At 56.1% G+C, this 23012-nt stretch overlaps 2 protein-coding genes and 1 long non-coding RNA gene across 4 annotated transcripts; 2 read left to right on the forward strand and 1 right to left on the reverse strand.

The window, feature by feature from the left end:
• Positions 1–280: 280 nt before the first annotated feature.
• On the forward strand, positions 281–7869 carry SOX12 (SRY-box transcription factor 12). Its single transcript, XM_038369055.2, has one exon. It carries the CDS (start codon positions 944–946, stop codon positions 1943–1945), a length of 1002 nt encoding a protein of 333 aa, XP_038224983.1. The 5' UTR covers positions 281–943; the 3' UTR covers positions 1946–7869.
• A 2316-nt stretch (positions 7870–10185) lies between these two features.
• On the reverse strand, positions 10186–22579 carry LOC122456430. The gene is made up of 3 exons (XR_006275354.1): positions 22379–22579; positions 19274–19677; positions 10186–10819 (listed from the first exon to the last, which is right to left on the reverse strand). It is a non-coding gene; the product is annotated as an uncharacterized LOC122456430 (long non-coding RNA).
• NRSN2 (neurensin 2) lies at positions 16270–22576 on the forward strand. 2 transcript variants are annotated; one of them, XM_043495746.1, is made up of 3 exons: positions 16270–16408; positions 19494–19684; positions 21524–22576. In XM_043495746.1, exons 2-3 carry the CDS (start codon positions 19499–19501, stop codon positions 21971–21973), a joined length of 636 nt encoding a protein of 211 aa, XP_043351681.1. In that variant the 5' UTR covers positions 16270–16408; positions 19494–19498; the 3' UTR covers positions 21974–22576. The 2 variants fall into 2 exon arrangements, with proteins under 2 accessions (XP_043351681.1, XP_038226083.1); XM_038370155.2 differs by having other exon boundaries at positions 16270–16753; positions 21524–22575.
• Positions 22580–23012: the final 433 nt, after the last annotated feature.

Here is a 23012-nt window from a genome sequence, read left to right on the forward strand (position 1 = left end):
GGGCATTGCCCGCCAGGCTGCACCGTGAATTTGGGGCTCCGTGCCCCCCATGCCTGCGGCCATGTCAGCCCAGGGCTGGTTCAGATCCCAGGTAAGTGATGTGGGGGGGAGCAGGAGAAAGTTTGACATTCTCTCTAGCAACCCCTTCCTCGGGGAAAGCCTATTGGGGGATGCAAATCCTCCATTCCTGCCCTGCAACCAATGATGCGCCTGCCTGGGCGGAGCCTCCCATTGACAGAATAAGCACCTGGGTGTTTACACTAGAGGCGGCTGATGGTGCAGCCCCCAGACTGCACACGAGGGGCGGAGAGCGTCTGGGGGAGCCAGCGCTGGCTGACAGCTCGGCAGAGCTGTAAGAGAAGGCACCAGAGAGAGAGGGAGACGGGGAGGGCGTGCAGACAGCATGCAGTGCAAGGCATTGGCTCCAGCTGGCGAGCAAGGCAGGCACTAGGGAGCAGACACAGGGAGGCAACTGGCTGGGAAAGAATAGGGAGAAAGAGCCAGCATTCTTAACACCCATTTATTTTGTATCGATCCCCTTCCCCCCGCCCTCGGGGGCTCGCGTGTTCCAGGCTGGTGGGACCCCTGCAGCGCTCCGGTGCAGTGCCAAGCCAGCGTGGAGCACAAGGAGAGACCGGCGTGGCGTTAATTCACCGTCCATTGATTCAGGAGCCAGCCTGCCTTTTGCACAGCCCGCTTCCCAGCCGGCCGGCGGAGTGAAACATCTCAGGGAGGCAGGGCCGTTTTTTGTAAAGGTGCCAAGCCACTTCCATCAATTTCCTCGCCTGCTGCTTTGACGGACAGAGTTAAAAGGGGGCGGACGGGCTGAAGAACCTTCCCCAGCGCTAAGCAAGCAGAAGATTCTTCCTCCTCCTCTTCTTCCGGACAATGAAAATAACCCTGACTGGCATTTAGCATCTGGGAGCAATTCTTCAGCAGCAGCATGGTCCAGCAGAGGAACATGAGGAGCCGCGCAGTCGAGTCCAAGAGGGAGGTGTGTCCCCAGCTAGCCACCAAAGACTCCCTGCTCCTCCAGGAAGCCGGCAGCAAGGGCGAGCCTGCCTGGTGCAAGACACCGAGTGGCCACATCAAACGGCCCATGAATGCCTTCATGGTGTGGTCGCAGAACGAGAGGCGGAAGATCATGGACCAGTGGCCGGACATGCACAATGCTGAGATCTCCAAGCGCCTGGGCAGGAGGTGGCAGCTCCTGCAGGACTCAGAGAAGATCCCCTTCGTCAAGGAGGCGGAGCGCCTGCGGCTCAAACACATGGCTGACTACCCAGACTATAAGTACCGGCCCAGGAAAAAGGGCAAAATAGGGGCCAGCAAGTCCCGACCAAGGCTCCCTGTGAAGATAAAACCATCCGTCCTCAGCCGGGTCACCTCCAGCAGAAGGCAGCCTTCCAAGCATGACTCCAGCTGCCAGATGGGAGAGTCCACCCTCAAGATGGAAGAGGACCTCTTAGAGGTGCGGCTGTCGGAGACGCCCTTTGAGGACTGCCCAAAGGCACCTGGCAAGGAGTTCTGGCACATGGTCCCCGCCGTGCGGGCAGCTGGGGAGAAAAGGAGCAAGAGGGACGACTCCGTTGAGTCCCGCCAGCCGAAGGACCCAGAACCCACCGCGCAGCCCTTCCCGGAGCAGGTGAGCTCCCCAGAGAGTGGGTCCCCCTCCCCAATGTCAACTGCATCCCCGCCTTCCTCCTTCTCCTCCTCTGACGAAGAGCTGGAGGAAGAGCTCTTGGGTGTCCTGCCCGGGAAAGCCCAGCCGAGCGCAGCCTGCGGAGCCCTGGACTGGTCAGTCTTCGACAAAGACCTCGACCTTTTCCCCTTGGGAGTCACCTCTCACTTTGAGTTCCCGGACTATTGCACTCCGGAGGTGACGGAGATGATTGCTGGGGACTGGCTGATGTCCAGCATCTCGGACTTGGTCTTTACGTACTGAGTCCCGCGTTCGGCAGGTAACTCTTTTCCACAATCAGGTTGTATCAAAAAACAGGAAGAAAAACCAGCTGTTTACATGCAGGAATCAGGTATTTTGCCTTGAACACATTCAAAGGCAGACACTCCCGATCACCCCATCCCCCGCTGCACACACCCACTTCTCCCAGCGCTAGCTCAGTCGCCCTGCTCTGGTCCAGAGCCACGGGGGCTGCAGCTCGGTGGCTGGGCTGGGCCATCACCTTTCATTCCCGAAGCCTTGGGGAGTATGGGCTTGACACGGCCTTTATTTTGCCATGAAATTTGAGTGTCTAATCAGGTTTTCATTGTGAACCTCTCTTCTCCCGTCTCCCCTTCCCCCACCCCTTCTTCCAGCTGCTGCTCAGCTCTGCCGCCATCCATCCCTCCACTGCTGAGAGACACTCCCCCCACTCCATCTCGCTTCTACCCCAGATTTTTCCCTCCTGCCCTCTCTTGCTAGCAGAGGCCACCTCCCCCCTCCCAATGAATTTTCATCCACCATTCCTCCTTCCCCACTCCTTTGCATGTCTGGGAATCACCAGTTTCCTTTGCTTTTATTTCAGTGCGTTGTCAAACCTGCCTTCGTTTTTCTCCTCTTCCTTCGAACAGCCCTTGGGAAGAGAGCCCAGTTGGGTCCATCCATCCCCGGGTTTATAGGGCTGTCAGGGAGCATGTACAACTCGTGCTCTCCCACCCTTCCGATACCCAGTTTTATTGGGGCTCCAGCGGGACAAGCCTCCGTCCCTGCCTAGTTGCAACGGCGCGCGCACGCTCCCCGCAACTCATTTTGGGAAAGAGCAAAGTTGCACGCACGTGATTTGCACGTGGATCCGAGAGGCTGTTGTTCCTCTCTCCAGACGCTCGTGCAGGCAACTACGCTGTGTGGGGAGCCTGTTCCGAGAAAGGACCCTGCTCCCTGTTAATACGAGAGGTGAGCCAAAGGTGGGGAAAGTGGGCACATGTTGCTTCCTTCTGCACCGCACCCTGATTTTAGCACTGAATGGCTGAGCCCTGAGCCCTGGCATTGCTGGCGATTCGCCCACACCAGCCCTGCGCTGCTCAAAATTCATTCTGTCTGGTCTTCGCCAGCGGTGCCAGTCTTGCCCATTCCCCGTTCTGATGACTTGCCAAGGGTGAGGCGGCTTTGCGGGCAGTGTGCCGATCCAGGGCTTGCTGCGGAGGGGGAGCCACAGGGAAATCTGCCTTAAGCGACCACCCAAAAGGGACCAACAACAACAAAGCCAGATGCCTGGCTGAGCCAGGTCTGTGACTGAAGGTCGAATAAAACTGTCCTGCTTGGGGATGCTTCCCAATTCACAGTGCCTGCACCCTTTTGTGGAGCTGGGCCTTAGGGCAGGTTTCCCAGCAGACAAGTGACCTGGGGCTTCTGGCAGGGAATGCCCTGGTTGAAGGGCTCTTTGGCTCGGTTTTTCCTTGCCTTTGCTAATGTCTCCTTCCTGCAGTAAAACCACCTCCTCCTGCTGCTGCCTGGAAACATATGGCTGCAATGGCAGGCTCGGATTTAAAGGCACGGTACAATGCTGCAGAAGGAAGGGACCTTTCTGCCCAGGTATGAATGTGCTTTGTTCAGTGGCCCGGGAAAGGGCGCGAGCTGCTCCCTGGCCACAGCCTGAGACTGGGGGGTGGTGCTGGAGGAAGCAGTTCCCCAAGCAAGATGAAATCCCAGTTGGCTGGAAAGGGTGAGGGGATGGGGCGGGGCGGGTCTGAGATTGCACTGTCCTGTTGGTGGCTTGGGACGGGATTTAGCCCTGAAGAAACCCCACAGCTATCCACCCTCGGCTCATCAGGGAACTCTTGCTTTATACAGCTTCTGAGGTCTCCTCTGCCCTGGATCCCCCACCCCCACCCCAGCGAGGCAGCCCCTCGAACATCTCTCAGGAAGAGGCGCACCCTGAATGCAGACATGCTGGGGTACTATATTGCTGCAGAAGTCGGGGCAGGGCTTGTCCCCTTGTTTCTCAGCAGCTCTGCCTCACCTGTCCTGGGCTCCTAGGGCTGTTTCTCAGGTGGCTGCTTGACTCTAGGTCAGAATTCCCCAGTTCCCACAGCTGGGAGGATTTCCATTCAGACTCGGCTGAAGCTCAGAGTCTGGATGTCCTCGGGTATGAATGGGATCTCCTTCACTAGGAAACTGTCTAGCCGTATGAAACAACATGACTCAAAAAGTCCCGACTCTTAACGCCGGCGTGATCTTCAGAGATGCTGCGTACCTACCACCTCCACTGGGAGCTATGGGTGAGTGGTGCCTCTGAAAATCAGGTCCTGTGCAGGGCCTCATGTAGAGCACTGTTGACTTTTGAGTCAAACTGTAATCTAAGTGGCTTTGGTTTAAATGGCCCAGATGTTAGACTTTGAACGGGGACAAGTGGGCGTGTTCAGAAAGTCCTTTCCCAAGGACATTCCAACCCCCTAGTCCCCAGCTGATCAGCTGAGCTCTCGGGATACATTTGAGAAATATTATAGATATGTGTGTGTGTATATATGGATTCAAATTTATAAACTAGGTTTAAAGAGCACTGAGATCATAATGCAAATATGCAAAAAGCAAGGGATCCTTACTGAGCAGAACAAATGTTTCCTATATCAGCCTCACCTTTCCTTCTCCCGCACCAAGGCTTGCAAGCCATTAAAATACAATGTAGTGAACAGACCTTAGCAAACCAAATAAACCCATGGAAAGCCACATGAATTACAGATGCTCCCCAAGATTCCCTGCTCAAGGCAGCCCATTCACCAGCAGTGGCACGAGGCGGGGACACTACAGCCCATCTGCGTCACTCAGCTTCTAATGCAGAGCTCTTCCCCTGCAGCTTCCTTCCCCCCCAGGTGGAGGCCAGAAAGGCCTATTGTAATGAAAACCCCACCCCCCTTCCCTTCCCAGCAGGGCACCTGGCAGGTCAATGGATCCCAAAGGGTTTCATACCCACGCAGAGGAGGGCCTACCTTTAAAGAACCTGGGGGAATTGGCCGTACCATCACTTCTGATCCTCAGGAATCCAGCCGCTGAAGTGCCCTTTGCACATGCTGGCTGCAGGAGGGTCTGTCTCCTCCCGTGCTTTCCAGGACACCCAGAGCCCTTTAGGATCTAAGCGCCTTCTTGGAATTTGTCTCTCTTCTTGTGCTGCATCCAATCAAGGCATGAGACAACCTTGGTGGTCACTCAGCTCTGCCCAGGAGTGGCAGCCCCCGGGTGCGCCCTGCTGCCTACAGGGACCTATGCTGGGCTGAGTCAGAGGTCGTCGGTCTTTACCCAGTGCTGTAAATGGACCTTTATGGGGCTGGTTCTGCCAGCCTGCTTCCAGATGTCACCAGAATCCTCAGCCTGGCTGCCCTGGTGTCAGCCCTCCCAAGGCGAGGAAAGCAAGTCAGCAACTTGAGAAAGTAACATATCCCCTGAACACAGCCGGTGCTGGGGCTGGCCCTTCCCAGGGAAGCCCTGGCCTTCAGTGGGAACAGTTTGGACTTGGCTGTTTGGAAGGAGGAAATGTTGGCTGATATTCACAGCGATTGGGTGTTTTCAGCTCCCAACGCATTCTTGTGGCAGGGATTGCAGGATTGCCAGTACAGTGCTCCCAGGGAGGGACTTCCTGCAACCCATGAAAGTGGCCTACTTTTTTTGGAGCAGGTGGGATGCAGGTTCTGGGTGCTTCACTCCCCAGAGCATGGCCCACGGACTCTCTCTTCTTAGCCTGACACTTCCCATGCACCAGTCCCTAGAACGATGGCAGTGGCCCAGAGGGTAACTTTTAAAATGAGCATTGACTGTTCAGGAATACGCCCGCAAACCCCAGGCTCTGCTGTGAACTGTCCTTGCTGCCAGCACCACCACTGCCCATGACTGGTGCTGCCCTCTGAGACCCCCATCCTGCAAGCTTTCCATACAGGCAGGTCCCCATATCTGTTCAGAGCCCCACTGCATGGGGGTTTTCCCTTGCAGAGCAGTTTACAGGGTTGGGGTCTTGGCATTCAGGTGCATGCAGTGACTGTCACCAGCAGGCCCTTCTGGTGCAGTCATGGGGCCCCACCTGGCCTGAAGGGTTTGAGTCACAGATGTAAAGGCAGGTGACACCTGGAGAGCAGCAGCACGCTCTGAGATAAGTGTGGTCAGAAGGGCTGTATATGGAGGGGCTCTGGCGGTGTGCTGGGCCCCCCATTTCGCAGTAGGGGGTATTTGCAGGAATAGGGGTAGCTGCTAGCAGGTGACACCAGCTGGAGGCAGTACAGTTTGTAGGGCAGTCAGCAGGTGTGGTGCAACCAGCAAACACACAGCATCTGCCTCGCAGCCAGCCCATGGATCTCATGCTTTCTTGAAGCCCCCAGGGAAATGGTCCATGCCAGTGGACTCAGAGCGCAGGGAGAGCAGAACCGGCAGTTGTACTGGGGCTGATGGGCTGTGTCTGTCTAAGACATTCCAGCCAGTAACAAGAGCCAGGGTTAGGAGCAGCACTCCAGGGGGCAATAACAGAGACTCAACGAGTGCCACCCGAGGGTGCATGGGCTGAGGTGGCGTGGCTGGGTATGTGGGTGCTGGGGATACACGTGTGATACACGTCCCGCCTCACCAAGAGCATCTTCTGCTCTTTGCCCGCCCAGCTGCCCAGAACGCCTGTCGGGAAGGGGAGAGGAGAATGGACAGGGCGTGGGGGCTGCATCCTCACCCCTCTCACTTGTAGGAAGAGGTGGGTTTCATTGGCCAGCTTTTTTTCCCCTCCCCCACCCCGGCAGCTCCAAGGCATGGGAGGAAGCCACTCTGCTGGGTCCCTGCGCATGCCCTCTTCGGGACTGCAGACCCCTCCCCCTACTCTGTGTGTGTGGCGGGAGGGGGCTCAGGTAGAGGGAACTCCAGTCTGGAAGGATTACTGCAAAACACAGAGCAGAGCCTGTCCTGGGCCAGGCTCTTCTCTTCCTCTCAGGGGCTGCCCCCAGAGCTGCAGGCCAAAACATGTCCTGTCCACCCCTGCATCCATATCTGATACAGCGGGTTCCCTCTGCCCCTTGGGGCAGACAGGAGACTGGGGGGAATGCTGGGCTCTTTGTGGCCTGGCCTGAGAGATCCTGCAGGGAATAGCAGGCTCTGGTTCCAGTTAGTTTACAAACCATCAGGCTAAACCCTCCTCAGGAGCAGGCCCCAGGTAGGATCCTCTCTACAGGGGCCTGATCACAGCTGCAGAGCCAGGGCCTGGAAGGAGTAATCGGGACGGTGGCAAGAGGAAAATGCTACTCTGCAGCCTCCTTCCTCCTGACTTTAAGCACAAAGAGCATTTGCGTCCTCTCCGCTCCCACTTCCCGTAGGCTTTTCTTGTTTTCCTTTGTCAGAGGAGAAAGAGTTGTGAACCATGGTGAACTGCTGTGACATGTGGTTTTAGTGCTTTAGAGACGCCCCCGCATTTTGACTTCTCTCTCATTCTATCGCTTGGCTAGTTTCTGCTGTGACTATCCTTTCCCCGCGTCCCTGCTGCCTGTAATTTGCTGCCGTGCGCGCGCGCGTGTGTGACACATTCGAGTCATCGATATAGATAAATAAAAACTTGTCTCAGGAACAAACTCCACGGATTGTGGCCAGCAGGGCTCTGGGGATGCGACCCCCATCCCTTTTCCCAAACCTCCTCCCAACGCTTTACAGTTGTCAGCAGGTGTGGATGGAGAAAAACTCCAGCCTGCAAATGGTGCTACAAGCGCTCTGGGTTTTCTTTTGTATTGTTGTGTTAGTGACAAGGTTCCTGTATCTGTTGTCTTGGAGAAATAGGCTTTTAGATGAAGGAAAGTAACGGCACTTGGTACATCCGAACAGTGTGTGTGAAATGTCCCGGACTGGTTATGTGAAAGCTCGGCTAATGGTTATACTGATTGTTGTAACTATGGAATAAAGTGTATTCTTGGTCTGCCTCAGGTGCTCTTCTCGCTAGGTTTGTGCCTCTGTTTCTGACTCAGCTCACCTACGCTGGCAGCCTGACACTAGTGTTACACCACTGGTTACAACGGAGTTACTCTTGATTTACACTGCTGAGAGATCAGAATCAATGCCCCCTCTCTTTGCACAAGAACCCCTAGGTTGGAATAGCATGCTCCTTCCTCTGATCCAGCCAGCTGAACCACAGTTTACCAGCCCCACGGACACCACAAAATCACCAAATCCTGCAAGCCATGTGCTTACGAGTCCAAACAGCATCATCCATTCATACAGAGCCATCACCTCCAGGGGCTTTACAAACAGCGTGCGCGCACACACACACACACACACACACACGGAGCAGTATGTAATGGCCTGACTTGGACTTTGGCTGGGATACTGTAACGCAGTTGCGTACACCCAAGTTTCGCTAAGTTACTTGCTTACAAAACCAGACATAAAAACACAAAAGGGTCACAGCACATTATTACTGAAAAATTGCTTACGTTCTCATGTTTACCATAGGATTATAAAATAAATCAATTGGAATATACATACTGTACTTACATTTCAGTGAATAATACATAGAGCTGTATAAACAAGTCATTGTCTGAAATTTTAGTTTGTACTGACTTCGCTAGGGCTTTTCCTGTAGCCTGTTGTAAAACTAGGCAAACCTCTAGATGAGTTGATGTACCCCCTGGAAGATCTCTGTGTACCCCAAGGAGTCCATGTACCCTGGTTGAAAACTACTGTTGTAACACACTCAGAAGCCTGGTGGCGGGAGTGAAAGACCAGCCCTCTTTATTAAACACATGAACACTGAGCTCAGTCTCAGCATGCCCTGGTGCTGGGAAACTTCTAGTTCATGCTAGGCATGCTCCGAGATGTCATCACAGCTACTAGCATAGCTAATAGTATGGACGTGACTCACTACCCATTCTAAGAGACACTAGGGTTAAATGCAGGGCCCAATGACTCCTGCACTGATCTACTACTGACTGGAGGGAAAAGCACCGGCTAGCGAACTGCCACCAACTGCAGTGGCTAGATTTTCCTTGGCGATCTCCCATCCAAACACCAGCCAAGCCCAGCTCTGCTCAGCACAAGGCCTACCTACTACCGCTGCCGCTGAAAAGGGCAACTCTCACTGTAGTTCCGCTGCACAGATACTTCCAATGTAGAAGGGGCAAATCCCCAGCCTCTGAGTTCAGCAATGCCCTAGAACTAGGAGCCGCACCCTTCACAGACACACCTGGAAATCTGGGAGAACAGAAATCCTCTCCCTCCAAAAATACATTACGAATCTCGCAGAAATGTTTTCATGAATTTCATTGGATTCTGGGTCAAAATTCCTTTTTGGTGGAAAATTTCCTCCCCGCTCTCCATGATGACCATCTCCAGTCCCCATTCATTCCCTCCCTGGAGCTGTTCACAGTGGTTCAGTAGAGCTGCATGCTCTGTTCCTGTCTTATCCCTGAATGTCCCCATGTAATATGCTATTTTAATGGGAGAAGCAAATCCCAGGCATTGTCTCAGGATGTGAATGAGCTTTTTCACTATATTAAAAACGGGGCATGTCCCGGAGTTCTGGCACAGTTAAGCTGTAATATGCCCCTGCTCACAAGATCTATACACCAGAGCAAAAGAGCCACATTCCCAGCCTCAGCCTCTGCTTGTAGCATGGTCCCCTAATTAGGTTCAATAATGCTCTTTGCTTACATAACATTTTCATCCTGGCATCTCAAAGCACTTTGCAAAGGCAGGTAGGAATTAGTATCCCCCCTCTTACAGGTAGGGAAAGTGAGATTCCCCTTCACATGCATACGGTGCATTTCATACCATTATATGCAGCATCACGGAAATGCAGCCACCTCTGGGGTATAGGGCAGCAGACAGACAGGGAGCTGGCATTCAGCCGGGGTTGGGGGGAGTTCTGCTCAAGGAAACCATTGGAACAGTGCTGGGAATTCTTTCATGCCCACACAGAGCAGATGAGACCTTGGTTTTCAAAGTCTCTGATGAGGCCCCTCTCTCTGTGCCACAGGAAATTGCATGGACACAGGCCTGTGCTTGCAGCAGTTCAGGTGTTTCTGACCTGAGGCTCAGGTCACTAGGCCCTCCCTGGGGACCTGCTCCCTCTTTCTGTGTGATTCATCAACACACTGAGGTGAATGGAAACCTCACAGGCAAGGTGACACAGCTTTTGCATTGCACCCACCACCAGCCTCCGCCCTACGGGGTAGAGGGTGTGTTACAAGTGTCCCAAAGGAGCCAGACTGTACAGGGACCCACCTGCCTTGAGTCTCCTCTTCTCCTTCTCTGGCACCATCCCCCAGACCTGCCTGAGCCTCAGAGCAGCCCAGGGCAGGGTCCCCCCACGCTTCTATGAGACCAACAGACAAGAAACGAGACTGCTGCTGTGTAGGTCACCGTGACATCTGCTGGCCAGCGGGGGTAGCAGCTACTGACAGGACGGTACCTTGGGGGCCAGTACTATCCTCCACCCAAGGAAAGGGGGGAGTGAAGAGGAAACTAGGGCCCTTTTTGTCCCAGAGGCTCTGACGGCGACTCCGCCCAACAGAATCCCTTAAAACAACCCACCGGCCCCAAAGTCCCTCCACTCTTAACTGTGCCAGAACTCCGGGACATGCCCCGTTTTTAATATAGTGAAAAAGCTCATTCACACCCTGAGACAATGCCTGGGATTTGCTTCTCCCATTAAAATAGCAAATTACGCATTTGTTGTTTGCTTTGCAGGGAAGGCTGGGAGCTGAGAGAAGAATAAAGTGTTGAGTTACCCTTTAAAGGTGCGTGCGTCTGCGCTGTGTCCTCTGTGTGCTGTGTATGCACACACGCACATGGAAAAGGGGAGAGGGGCACTCAGCAGCCTGCAGGACTGTGTGTGTGGCAAACAGGATCTCAATCACCAGGTCTGGCTCAAAGCTGAAATGAACACAAATAATTTTATCAAATCAGTCCCTTGAATAAAGCATGGTGTCCTGCCAAAGCGTCCTTTGGATCTCAGTGTTACTGGGGTCTGGGAATAATATTAGCTGGTTAGCAGCTGCCAAAGAGCCAGCAGGGGGCACAACGCCTTGGTTATTGTGGATACCAGAAATATAAACCTTTTTTGGAAGCAAAAGAAAGAGCTTAATCATGGAAAGGGTATATTTTAAAAACACACCAAACCCCAAACATTTAGACTCTGCTGGACTTCCACTGTCCTGTTGCAACAATCTGAGGCCCAAAACTCACCCCCCTTTAAACATCCGTGTCAAACACCAGCCTAGCTGTCATCAGTGACCCTTGAGTACTAGACACCAGCCCAGCCCCCTTCACCTGTTACACAAGACAGGCTCCAGCACCCGGAGCCATGGAGAGACGCCAAGGCTGGGAGCTGGGTTTGCCAGGGCAGCCAGGTGAAAGCAGGCTGTGTAGTGCCAAGGGCAGTAAGTTAACCTTCAGCCTCCCAGTGGCAGGCCAGAGCACAAAGGGGCCTGAGGGACCCAGAAGACACGTCGGACATACCAGGCAGATGGGAGCGCAGTCCAGGGAAACAGGCAGCCCAGAGGCAGAGGGGCTGGAGCTTTCCCTGGGTTGCCGATTGAAATCAGTCCCATGACAGCAGGGATTGGAGGTCGCTGACATTGCCATCGGGTGTTCTCAGTCCGCCCCACAAAACCCACCCCTGTGGTTAGTGCTCACTGGCCCTGCATGTGGGCAAGGCTCAGCAGAGAGGCCCGGCTGGACTGGGTTGTGGGGAGGGTCCAGCTGTTCTGTTCCCCGGTCCTTGGTGTGTCTCACTGCAGCATGCGGCCATGCTCCCAAAAAGCAGCTTCTGCCTGTGGCAGGCACAGCGCGGCCACATGCACTGGGGTCGTACCAGCTGGGTCTGTCAGGCAAGTGAGCTGTAGCTCACGAAAGCTTATGCTCTAATAAATTTGTTAGTCTCTAAGGTGCCACAAGTACTCCTTTTCTTTTTACACACTGCACTGTGGCACATGGGTCCAGCTGGGGTCGAGGGCATGGGATGGAGGGCTGCAGTACCAGGCCCGGTGGCTATTCGGAATGGGAATGTGGGACCTTCTCCAGCCATCGCTGCTCAGCTGCAGCACTGTGCACACCCAGCCCTTGTCTACCATTAGCTAATTAACGTGTCCAGTGCCCCGTGTTACAGATGGGGAGGGTAAGAGACTTGCTCACGGTCACACCGTTGGAGTCTGGACTAGCGCTTCGACCTCATGGAGGCCATGGCTGAGATCCTGGCTAGACTGAAATCTATGGCAAAGTTCCCATTTACTTCAGTGGGGCCAGGACTTCACCCCAAGCCACTAAGTACCACACTCCCCTGCCTTGGCTCGCTAGCAAGACAGAGTTGTTGTGCCCTCTGGGCTAAGCACTTCACTCAGAGCTTCAACCGCTGCGATCCTTCGATGGGGGCGACATCTGACTTGACAGGTCAGGGTGTCAGCGGATCAGGGTGGGGGTCAGCGAGGCATTTGGAGCCCTACACTGTGTGTAGCCTGGCTCACCTGGCTGTGGTACAGGTCCGGGACTGGGAATCACGAGACCTGGGTGGAGGCAAGTCAGCTAACCCCCAGCAGTAAACTGCTCATGTTTAATACCCCCAAAGAGCACTGAGACCCTTGGGGCGAAGATGCCATAATGGGGTTTATTTGCTCTCCTCCGAAGCATCAGCAGACCAGACCTGATGGCTCGAGCAGCTCCAGTAGGATCTCTTGCATGTTCATCCTTCCAGAGGGCTCAGGACACCCCTAAATCCATTATCGTTGGGGTGGCAAGGGCCTCCCAGGTCCACCTTCTAGAACCAACAGCCTATGAATGTCAACTTCAGCATCCAGCGAAAGTTGTCTCCACGGCAACAGGGCGGTGGCGCCGGCCTATGACTCATGGTAAACGAGCCGTCCCCTGAGCCAACTGCCGAGAGGCTCTGGGAAGAATTGAAAAGCTCGCCCCGCCACAGATAAAACCCATGTGGAAATAACAGAGCCATTCAAATCCCTTTAGAACTGCTCCGAAATTCATGGCCGGATTAGGCTGGGCAGCTGGTCTCTTGTCTGTATCCAGTATTAGAAAGTGATTACACCAGCTGGGGAATTACAGGATTGGGTGAACTGCAGGGCAGCTCACGCCTCTGAGCCGCGTCCCCTAATCCCACTGCATTTACATAGTAAAATAAATCTGAGCACAACAACAACAACAACAACAACAACGGGAGACTCGAGACCCAGATACACCCCTCTGCCCCGGAAGCCTTGTCTCCAAGGCGCCCGAAGGAATTAACACCCAACTCTCTTGTTTTCGTCTTGTCCTCTGCTCTCCAAGCAGCTGTTACCAAGGTGACAGCAGGACCAAACACGTAACCAGAGGGCTGAGGGTCCCTTCCTGGTTGGATCTACCGTTTGTTAGGGATAGATCCAAACCAAATCCCCTCTATGTTCTGAGGGAGCTTGGATCCAGATCAAACCCCCAGCCTCTGAATACCCCAAAGCTTTATTTTTTTGGAGGGGGAAAGGGTAGATTCCAAATGTTGCATCCCGCCCCTGTTATAATAAGCCAACTCAAAGGTCTGTAGTCTCCCCAGTCCAGTTATTTCCTCTTCCTTTTATATTTCTAGCCCCTCAGTTATTCCTTTCTCCCCATGTGTCTTGCATCTCCCCTGCAGGTCCTTTCCCATCATCAATTCCTTCTGGGAGAATGAGGAGAAACGGGTCTTTAGATACTTGGAATTAAATCAACCATCTCTCCAACTTCCACTCACCACGCCCTCCACAAAGCCCAGTTGAGCCCTGTGAGTTAGCCTCTCTATGACTCAATTTCTGATCTCACACTGGATTAAATCCAGAGTGACTCCAGATTTACATCCTTCCAACCAAAAGCAGAACTTGGCCCTAAATTTGGAAGGGTGATAGTTCGGTCCAACCTACATTTGAGAGCTGATCCCTACCATGACAAAGCGTAAAGCACATCTCTGTTCTGAATTCCTAGTGGGCAGCGAGTGAAAACCGAGGTCGAAGTGATCCCGTCTGGTTAGTTTGGAAAAGCTTTTTTTCGGGCTCTGCCATGATCAGCTGCAGAGATCTGCCAGCTAGAAGGGTACATTAGGATCATCTCACCTGAGCTCCTGCAAAGCGCAGACCTGAGACTCTCCCCCAGGGATTCCTGCACCCAGCCCCGCTTTGCTGGCTGAGCCAGAGGGTCTCTTGCAGAGACATCCGGTCTCAATGTAACGGCTCGCATTAAAAGTCCGTGTTCGCCTGTGAGTGGAGAGAGGAGAGAGCTATCAGCAGCCTCAGGTGTGGAGGGCTGGGCATGACCTCTCTGCTTCTGGGAGTGTCACAAACAAGCCAGTGGATGCTGTAAGCAAGGCAGGGAGACGAGCAAGGAGTTGGTAAAGTGGGGAGACAGCAACGGGAGCACCAGTGTAACTTGCTCCCTGGATCCCCTCCTGACATCCCCCCAGCTCCCAGGCGTGCGGGGGTGGGGGCATGCAGGCAGACACAGTGGGACCTACAGCCAGAGCAGATTGTACTATCACAGTGGGTTCCCGGAATGGCATGGCCGGGCAGCTTTGCATGGTGACCGAGCACCAAGCTTTGGCCCCAGTTTTCGTGCCCCCAAAGGGCATTGGGTTACTCTCAATGCAGCAGCCACTATGACTAAATCCCTCTCCCGCTCGCTGCCTCATGAATGCTATGCCACGTCTTTGTGCCTATGATGTGCCCACTTCCCCAGTGGGCATCAGTGTCTGTGGGGTGCCCAGCCTCGTGTTGGGTCCCAGCTGCCATGGTCACATACAGCCCAGTATCCAGGATTGCTCAGCCTCAGAGCACTGGGAAGTAGACTCCGATGTGTGCCGTCCCCACCCCTGGGTTCACCCGAGCATCCTGGCAGCAGCTCAGTTTCCTCTGGGTTTGTTAGCAACAGAAAGTTTCCAAACCCACTGTAGGGATGTTGCTTTAGCAACCGATGTGATCGGCTGAACGCAGGGTCAGAATTCTGCCCCAGCAACGGAGCCTTTGAGAGGCCACGTGCTGCATGCTCACAGCTCCTTCGCTGGACCGCTACATCATGCCCAACTGGTACTCCTTCACCGCACCATCTCTGTGCAGCGCTGGCTCTGCCCCAGATGATCAGAGCACAGGGAAAGTAGCTGCAGATCATTCCTCTTTGCAGGGCACTCAGTCGCCAGGCAGGAACATGGCGGAAGAGGGGGTTGGCAGGAGAGGAGGTGCAGGGGGGAGCTGAAAGAGAAGGCTGGCAGGCAGCGCAAAAGTGTGGGGAGAACGGAAGAGAAGGACCAGAGTGAGAGAGAAGGGGTGGAGAAACGCAGAGATGAGACCTTCAGGAGAGAAAGGCATTGGGGCCAAAAAGGCTCTCTGTGGCTCCAAAGCTGGGGCCAGGCCCTGCTGTGTCACCCTGCTATGCTGGGGCTCCCCCACTCAGAGCTAGGGGTCATCTGTCCCTGCGCAGGTTCAGGGAGCAATGAGCATCATGTGCCTTCCAAGGGCAGGGAGCTGGGGAAGGTGCTACGAGCCCCAGATCAGGCCGAAATGCAGCCCAGGACAGCCAGCAAACCTGCGGCAAGCCCTGGTTATGCTAGAACATTGCTTCTAAGGGAGGCCTGGAGAGCTAGTGAGATAGAGCACTGGACTGCAGGCAGGACTCCTGGGTTCTAGTCTGAGCTCAGGGAGGGGAGCGTAGCCTAGCAGTTGGGGTGGGGGGGCTGTGTGTCAGGACGCCTGGGTTGGGTTCTATTCCCAGCTCTGCCCTTTGCAATGTGGTTCCTACAGAGAGGCCATGCACGGTCACTAACTGCCGGGTCACCGGGCAAGCCCCAGGGGAAGACGATGGATTTTGAGGGAGCTGCCTTTGATTTGATGGCACAACAGGGAGTTGCGGACGTGCCCTCGAAGCGACAAGCTGCCAGTGAAACTCCACGGCTGAGGGAAATTCTCATCCCTGCCAGCCTGGCTGGGCTCTCTGGAGAGAACTATGGCCCTGTGCAGCCCAGCTGGGGGCTGCTGGATGCCCTGGAGGCTGGACCCACCATCACGCCCAGAGGCCAGGAGCTGGATTCTACTCTCAGGTGTCCTAGTCCTGGGTTTACACCAGTGTCTCCGAGACCTGAATCCTGCCCAGGGGCAGAGTCTGATGCTGCAGGCCTGCCCTGCCCAGGCACCGTGGAGACAGCGGCTCTCCGCTCTGCCCCTCTCATCTTGCCACCAATGTGGCTGCCCTGCCAGCAAGATGGGCCCTTGCTGCACTGCCAGGCTGGGGTCACGCTCTGCCTAGCGGCCCCGGCACACCGCACTCCCCAGCGCTGCAACTGACGGCTCCTCCACATGTTTCTATCCCCTCAGACCCGCTGACACACACAGCCACGCATCCTCTCTCTTCCTCTGACTCAGACACTGCTCAGCTCCACGGCTGTGCGGAGCCAGCCTTTCACAAGCTTCAGCTGGCTGGGAAACGCCAGGCAGATGCTGGGCTAGCTGGCCGCTGCAACAGGTAAACAGCCCTTCCTCCATCACCCCCTCCTTACTGACCTGCCTGCCCCCCGCAGCCCGGCTCCCTCCCCTTTCACACCCTCCAATTCAGCGGGTGCTGTTGAGCCCTTTGGAAAAGAAAAAGAACTCCGGCTCTTACCGGCCGCCAAACCCTGGCCCAAGCCAGCACCCTCTGCGTCCCAGCCAGCCACAGAGAGAGGAGGCACCCGGTGCAGTTTGGATACCGTCGGAGCAAGATCTGTCGTCCCGCTACGGGTCTTGGTCCCGAGGGCGTCCCGCAGGCAAAGGGGCCATCCCCAGAGGCAGAACCCCAAGGGGAAAGGATGCGCTAGGAGCTCAGCCAGAGGTAAGGGCAGTGGGTGCAGCTCCATGAACTGCTACAGGTTACACCATGGGGGAGGCAGCTCGGCATGGCTCAGGGCCCCCAGCTCGGCCTCAGGGCCAAGCAGGGCACAAGGGGAACTCGATGTGCTAAAATCCTGGACATGTGTGGAAGTGCAGGAAGGAAGTGGGGGGAGTGATCAGCGGGGAGGGGAGAGAATGAGATGCAGCGATGCAGACAGTTTACTCGCCTGTGACTCACCCGCCAAGGAGCGGGGGAGATTTTCTGATGTCTGGTGCCAACAGGGCTCCCTCACAGAGCCCAGATTTAGACACCTCTTGCCCGGACATGGGCCTTCTCGGTACAGAGCAGGGAAGGAAAGACAAATGCCCCAGTGCCAGTAACCGGGCCACAAACCCAGCATCAGGGTGTAGCCTGTGTGGGCAGGGATGCTTCTACTGGCTGGAACTGGGGCGGGGGGGGTTATGCCCGGGCTGCTGCTCCTCAAGGATGGGAGGTGCCGTATCGGATGACCCTGTGCTAACCACCATGGCTGGCAGACAGGCCCTGTGGGTGCAGGATCACCCTCCGCCATGCCAGGCCCCGTGGCATGTCTCTCGGCTGGGCGATGTGTCAGTGCTGAGGGCAAGGCCCCAGCCAGGCCTGGGCTCCTTGAAATTAACACAGACACTCAGTGCTGGGACAGCGCTTTCAGAGGGTGGGGGACCCGCCTCTCCGAGCAGCCCCTCGGCCCTGGGTGCGACTCCGGTGACTCCACCAGGGTTACTCCAGTGAGGAATTTGGCCCCTAGATCCTTCTCAAACCCCCTCCCCCTGGGATTGAGGGGTCCCCCTTCTCCCCTGCCCCTCATCCCCCGCAGGGCCCAGCAGAGAGGCTCCGCCATTTCCACCCCCGCCCCACACCCCAGCTCTGCTGTCAGCACCCCAGCCCCAGCCATGACTGCGGCCCCCACCGAGGCAGTTCCCATGGCAATGCCCAATCAGCCCCAGGCTGCACTACTCAGCCCCACTGAAGGCGGACGCGGTGATTGGTGGGGACAGGCAGAACAGGGTGGGTGTGAGCCCTATAGGAAAAGTGGGGGGGGGCAGGGGGGTTGCTTCAGCATGAGGAGGCAGCACTGAGTGGTCCCAGCCCCTCCGCTGCCCCCCCTCCTCCACCACATGATTGGGTGACTGGGGATACCCTGATCTAGGGCCTGATTCTGCAAGCAGCTGAACTCCCGCAGCCCCACTGCACTCCTGGGGGCTCCTGGCAGGAGACTGGGCCCATAGGAAGGATGGAGCCAGTCTCGGTTCAGTGGCAGGGCTGGCCAGTGTTTGGGACCCAGAAAGGGTCCCCCGATCGGTGGGTGCACCAGAGGCATCAATCTCAGCTTCCACTTGAGCCAGTGACTCTGGAGCCGACCGCCAGGGAGTACGGGCACGCGAAACTCACGCTGCCCCCCCCCCCGGCTGCCCAAGGCTTGCAAAGCACCGGGCTGCAGGTTCTCCCAACGTCCTCGTGGGGGGAGACCCAACAATCATCTCATTGGCCCTTCCCAGGTCCTGCAGGCTGACTCTGCCCACAGGATGATGGGCTGTGGTCCTGGCCAAACCCTCCTTGACATCAATGGGGCAGAGACCTGACACTGAGCAGGGGAGCCGTGGGAGCAGGGCCCTGGCTCAGCAAGGGCTGGCCCTGCTCTGAAGGGCCCAGTCCAGCCCCTCATGGGCCTAGGATACTAGTCCTGACCCACTGAGAATGCCCATGTCTCCTTGGTACCAGCAGGAGGCGCTCTCAGGAGGCTGAGATGGTGGTTCGGAGCCGTCACTCCTGTCTCCTCACTCCTGTCCCCATGCCCACCCCTCAGCTCCCCCTCCCCGCGTACTATTATCCCATGCCCTGGCCATTAACCCCTCAGCCCTGGCTAACCAGATCCTCTAGGCCCCCAGTTTATCGGGGCCAGGTTTCAAACATCATGTCCTGACGAAGATGAAGGCGAAGCCGTTCCCTGGTGTCTCCAGCTGGGAAAGGGCTCTAGGAGCCCACCCTGCCATGGGAGGGAGGTGGCACCCAACTTTGGGGTGTCCTGCCCCACAAGACGGGTGGGGAGCACGCTCAGAAAGAGCGGGGGGAACATTCTTGGCCACTGGGTGAGAGCAGGGGAACCGAAAACTGAGTTGGAGCTTTACAGACTGGCTCTGACTCTCCATATTCCTGGAGACCCTCCCTCCCTGCGGAACGTGAATGAACCGAAGCACGCTGCCCAGTCCTCTGTGATGGGCACAAAGGGTCATCACCCCCATTTCACATCTGGGGAAACTGAGTCACACTGAGATTAAGTTACTGGCCCAAGGCCACTTGGCTAGTTATCAGCACAGCTTGGAACTGAACCCAGAAGTCCTAGGTTCTGTCTGTCTTCTAACCACTAGGGGACACCCTCTAGCTAGACACAGTGGACAGGCTCAGGGGTGGGCTGTGCTCACACTGTGGGAAAGGCACCAGTCAGCAGTGCACTCCTGGGTGCCCCCCACAGTCACTCACCTCAGGAGAGGACTGTGCTCAGCAGAATGTGAATGTCTGGCTGCAGTTGTGTCCTGGCATCCGGCTGCAGGATGGGGCCTGGACGTGTCTTGTGGGTATCCCCGACGTGCCGTGCCCACGGGGCACAGGGCTAGCTCCGCTCCTGGAGGCATTCAAGTCCCTGAGCTCAGCATCAGCCATGAAGGGATGTCCTGACGGGTGTTCTCAATCTCCTCCCCAGACCCCATGCCTGCCCGCAACCAGTTGTGCGGCTGCAGCCGGGGGCCCAATGTGGAGCGCGGGAAGTGGTACGGGGTCCGCTCCTACCTGCACCTCTTCTACGAGGACTGCACCGGCGCCAGTCTGGCTGACGACGTGACCGAACCCCCAGTCTCCCGTGCCCACGGCGGATGGCCCTCCCTCGTCTGGAAGGTAAGAACCACGTCAGCACCATTAGCCCCTGCTGGGAGGTGCTCTGCTCCTGGAGCCTGGGGTCAAGGGTCACTCACCCTATCTGGGTGTCACCTCTGGGACGGTCAAGCCCCATCCCAGGATTTCCCCCCGGAACTCTCCAGCCCACAGTAAGAGCCTGGGTTCCTTCCCCTCCTCCCCGGTTTGGATTGCCTGGCTTGTCCCGTCCAGGGACCCTCTCTGGCCCCCCCGTCAGGAGGCTAGAGACCCTTCCCTAGGGCCAGAGGAGGATGAGACACAGCGTGCCGGAGATGCCGGGCAGTTCAGCCGTCAGGGATCACCCAGCTCTCTGGAGCGCAGAGTTGCCCGGCTGAGGCAAGTATGGCGCTGGCCCTCATCTGCCCCTCCCCAGGACCTCTCCCCTCCGTGCTGGCAAGCAGCAAACCAGCCCTGGGCTTCTGCGGAACCCACAGATTCCAAGGCCACTGTGATCAGCTAGTCTGACCTGTCCAGCACAGACCCGGGGACTTCCCCGAAATAATCCCTGTTTGAACGAGAGCCGATCTTGTAGAAACCATCCAATCCAGATCTAAAGCTGGCTGCTGAGGGAGAATCCCCACAGCCCTCGTTAAGTTGTTCCCATGCTGAGTTACAAGTGTGCACCTGTCCAGCTTCAATCAGGCAGCGAAGAGCTGATGTCTGAACACTGGTCACTAGGGACCCGCTAGGGACTCAGAGGAAAAGCCACCCCGAGCTGGAGGTGAGCCCACACTGTCCCAGTCCAAACTTCCCTTTTATCGGAGGGTCTCAACTTACTTCCCAGCACAAATCTTAACTCAGCCTCACAGCCCTGGGAGGGAGGGATCCTTAGCCCCTTTTTATAGAGGAAGAAACTGAGGCACACACAGGCTGAGACCAGCCTGTCTCAGGCCAGAAGGGGGGTGCAACCCAGGAGTCTTGACTCCCTGCCTCCAGTTCCTACCCCTTGAAAACGCTGCACATGCAAGCTAACCACCATGCTACAGACCCTAAGATGCAATGTCTCGCTGCTTCCCAGCTAGTCAGAAAGGAGGAAGGAGCTCAGCACTCAGGAGGATCTCAAGCCAGAGCTTCCCCATCTGGTCATGTGACGATGCAGGGTCACCAGATCAACTGTGCAGGTAGCCCAGAGATCAGCTGGCACCTCCCTGAAATGAATCAGCCAGCAGCACTGGATGCAATTCAGCCGCTGTGCTGGCATGGTCCCGGACCTCTCCTCCCCTCGCTCGAGTCCTCATTGTGCCCCTGCAGAATCAGAGACGCCCCATCCCCGGGCCGGCAATGAAAGCAGAGGCCCTGGGCACAGAATCAGCTCATCGGGCAACATTTTCCATGCGGGGCAAGAGAGAGGCTCTTTAATGAGTCTCGCTAAGCAGCTTCCCAAATGCCTAATCCAGGGGACCTACCGGCCAGGAATTTGAATCTAGAGCCCATGATTCTTGTGCCTGGTCTTTAGCAGCTGGCCACTGGCCTTGGGTAACTGCCTAGGGTTATCTGAGCTGGGGAATGGGACTCAGGGGTTATGGTGGGGGCCTCTCCATGGGGCTGGGGTTGTTCATTTGTCTTAGGTGCGCCGGGTGCCAGGCACTGCAAGAGACAGTCCCTGCCCCGAAGAGCAGATGGTCTAGAAACAAAGGATGGGAGGGGAAACCGAGGCACAGAGAGGGGAAAGGAGTGCCCAAGGGCAGAGCCAGGACTAGAAACCCAGCTCTCGGAGGTGCCAGGCCAGTGCCCTAGGCCATTCTGTCCCCATCCCCGGTGGTAGAGCCTTTCCTCTCGTTAGTAGCATGCTGACTGAGCCCTTTGCATCCCGGCCCCCAGGTGAGTCTCTCAGCTGGAGTGCCGCTCTTGCTGATGGGAGCTGCAGCTCTGGCCACAGGGTACCTGGTGCCCCCGAAGCTGGAGGGCATCGGAGAGGAAGAGTTTATAGTGCTTGACCTGCAGGCGATGGCGTATAACCATGCCCTGGTGACCTGCAGACTGGTGGGCACTGTCCTGTGCGCCGTGGCCGGGGCCCTGGGGGCTGCGGGCATCCTGGCGTGCATGCTGGGCAGGGCTGCACGAGGGGGCGAGGAAGAGGAGGAGCAGCAGCTATCGCCCATTCTGCGGGAGAGCCCCCTGAAGAAGCACAGCACCATCATCGTGCCGCCGGCGGCAGCAGCAGGATCACCGGCTGTGCCCTTCGGCACTTCGCAGATACAAAACATACAGCCAAAGAGGGACACACAGCTCCCCCTCCTGCCCCCCTCCACCGCTGCACCCACACCCTGAAGCTAAGAGCTCTTCTGTCTCCCCCCGTGTTACTGCTACACCCCGATTAACAGCCCCACTGCCCCTGGCTCTAAGGAGCCCCGATGTGTCACCATTCAGCACTAGCAGGAGGAAGGTGAGTGCAGCACCTGGACCCCTTCCCACTGCTTCATCTGCAGAACCTGGGGAGCTGCAAGTGGCTAAAGCTGAGCCTTCCACTGGGGAAGGGAGGAATGTGGAGGGAGGCTGTGGCCTGGCCCTGTATGTGAGAAGATCTGAGAACTGCTGGAGGTGCCTTCTGGCCAGGCCACCTGGCTCAAACCAGAACAGAAATGCCCCACCTGAGCTCAGGCTTACTCAGCCTTTAAGCCAATAGGATCATCTCATGCCACAGCATCTGGAGGCTGGGCTACAACTGCAACCTACCAGCAAGAAGGAAACTGTGTTCTGAGGTAGAGGTGGAGTATGATTGGCCATCGCCTAACGGACAAAGTCCCAACTTTTCTGTGTTCCACCGTCCTCTGCCCTGCTTCCTGGTCAGCTGTAACTGATGAAAGTGTCTGAGTACCGTCCAGCAATGTCCTCCTTCCATGCTGGTTCAATAAAGATACAAAGAAACTCAGGTTCATCATCAGTCATTTCCAGCATGACTTTGTCACAATCCCATGAGCCCTGGGTTTCACACGACAGCCCCTTCACCGTCCACCCACTCCCACAACTGAATTCAATTCTCTGCTTAATCAGATCACAAAATTATTTGACACAGCTTCCGCCCTTTAGACATTTTAAACAGCAGTTATTGGCTAATCTGATCAGTGGTTACAGAGGTGAAATGCCATTCAATTACTGTTTAGAATATGGTTTTAATGAAAGGCAGACACAGAATAAGGTTCTGTTAATTACTAGGGAGGAGAACAAAACATGCAGAAGGTAGAAAAGTCCAAGGAAAACCCCACAACAATCCTGCAGGACTCCAGCACAATTCCAAGTAGGGCGAGTTAGACACTGCCATTGACTTCGGTCACCTTCTTTTCTCAGATCTGGTGAGGCCACCCTGATG

Source organism: Dermochelys coriacea, chromosome 13, assembly GCF_009764565.3.
Source record: "Dermochelys coriacea isolate rDerCor1 chromosome 13, rDerCor1.pri.v4, whole genome shotgun sequence".
Classification (NCBI taxonomy): Eukaryota; Metazoa; Chordata; order Testudines; family Dermochelyidae; genus Dermochelys; species Dermochelys coriacea.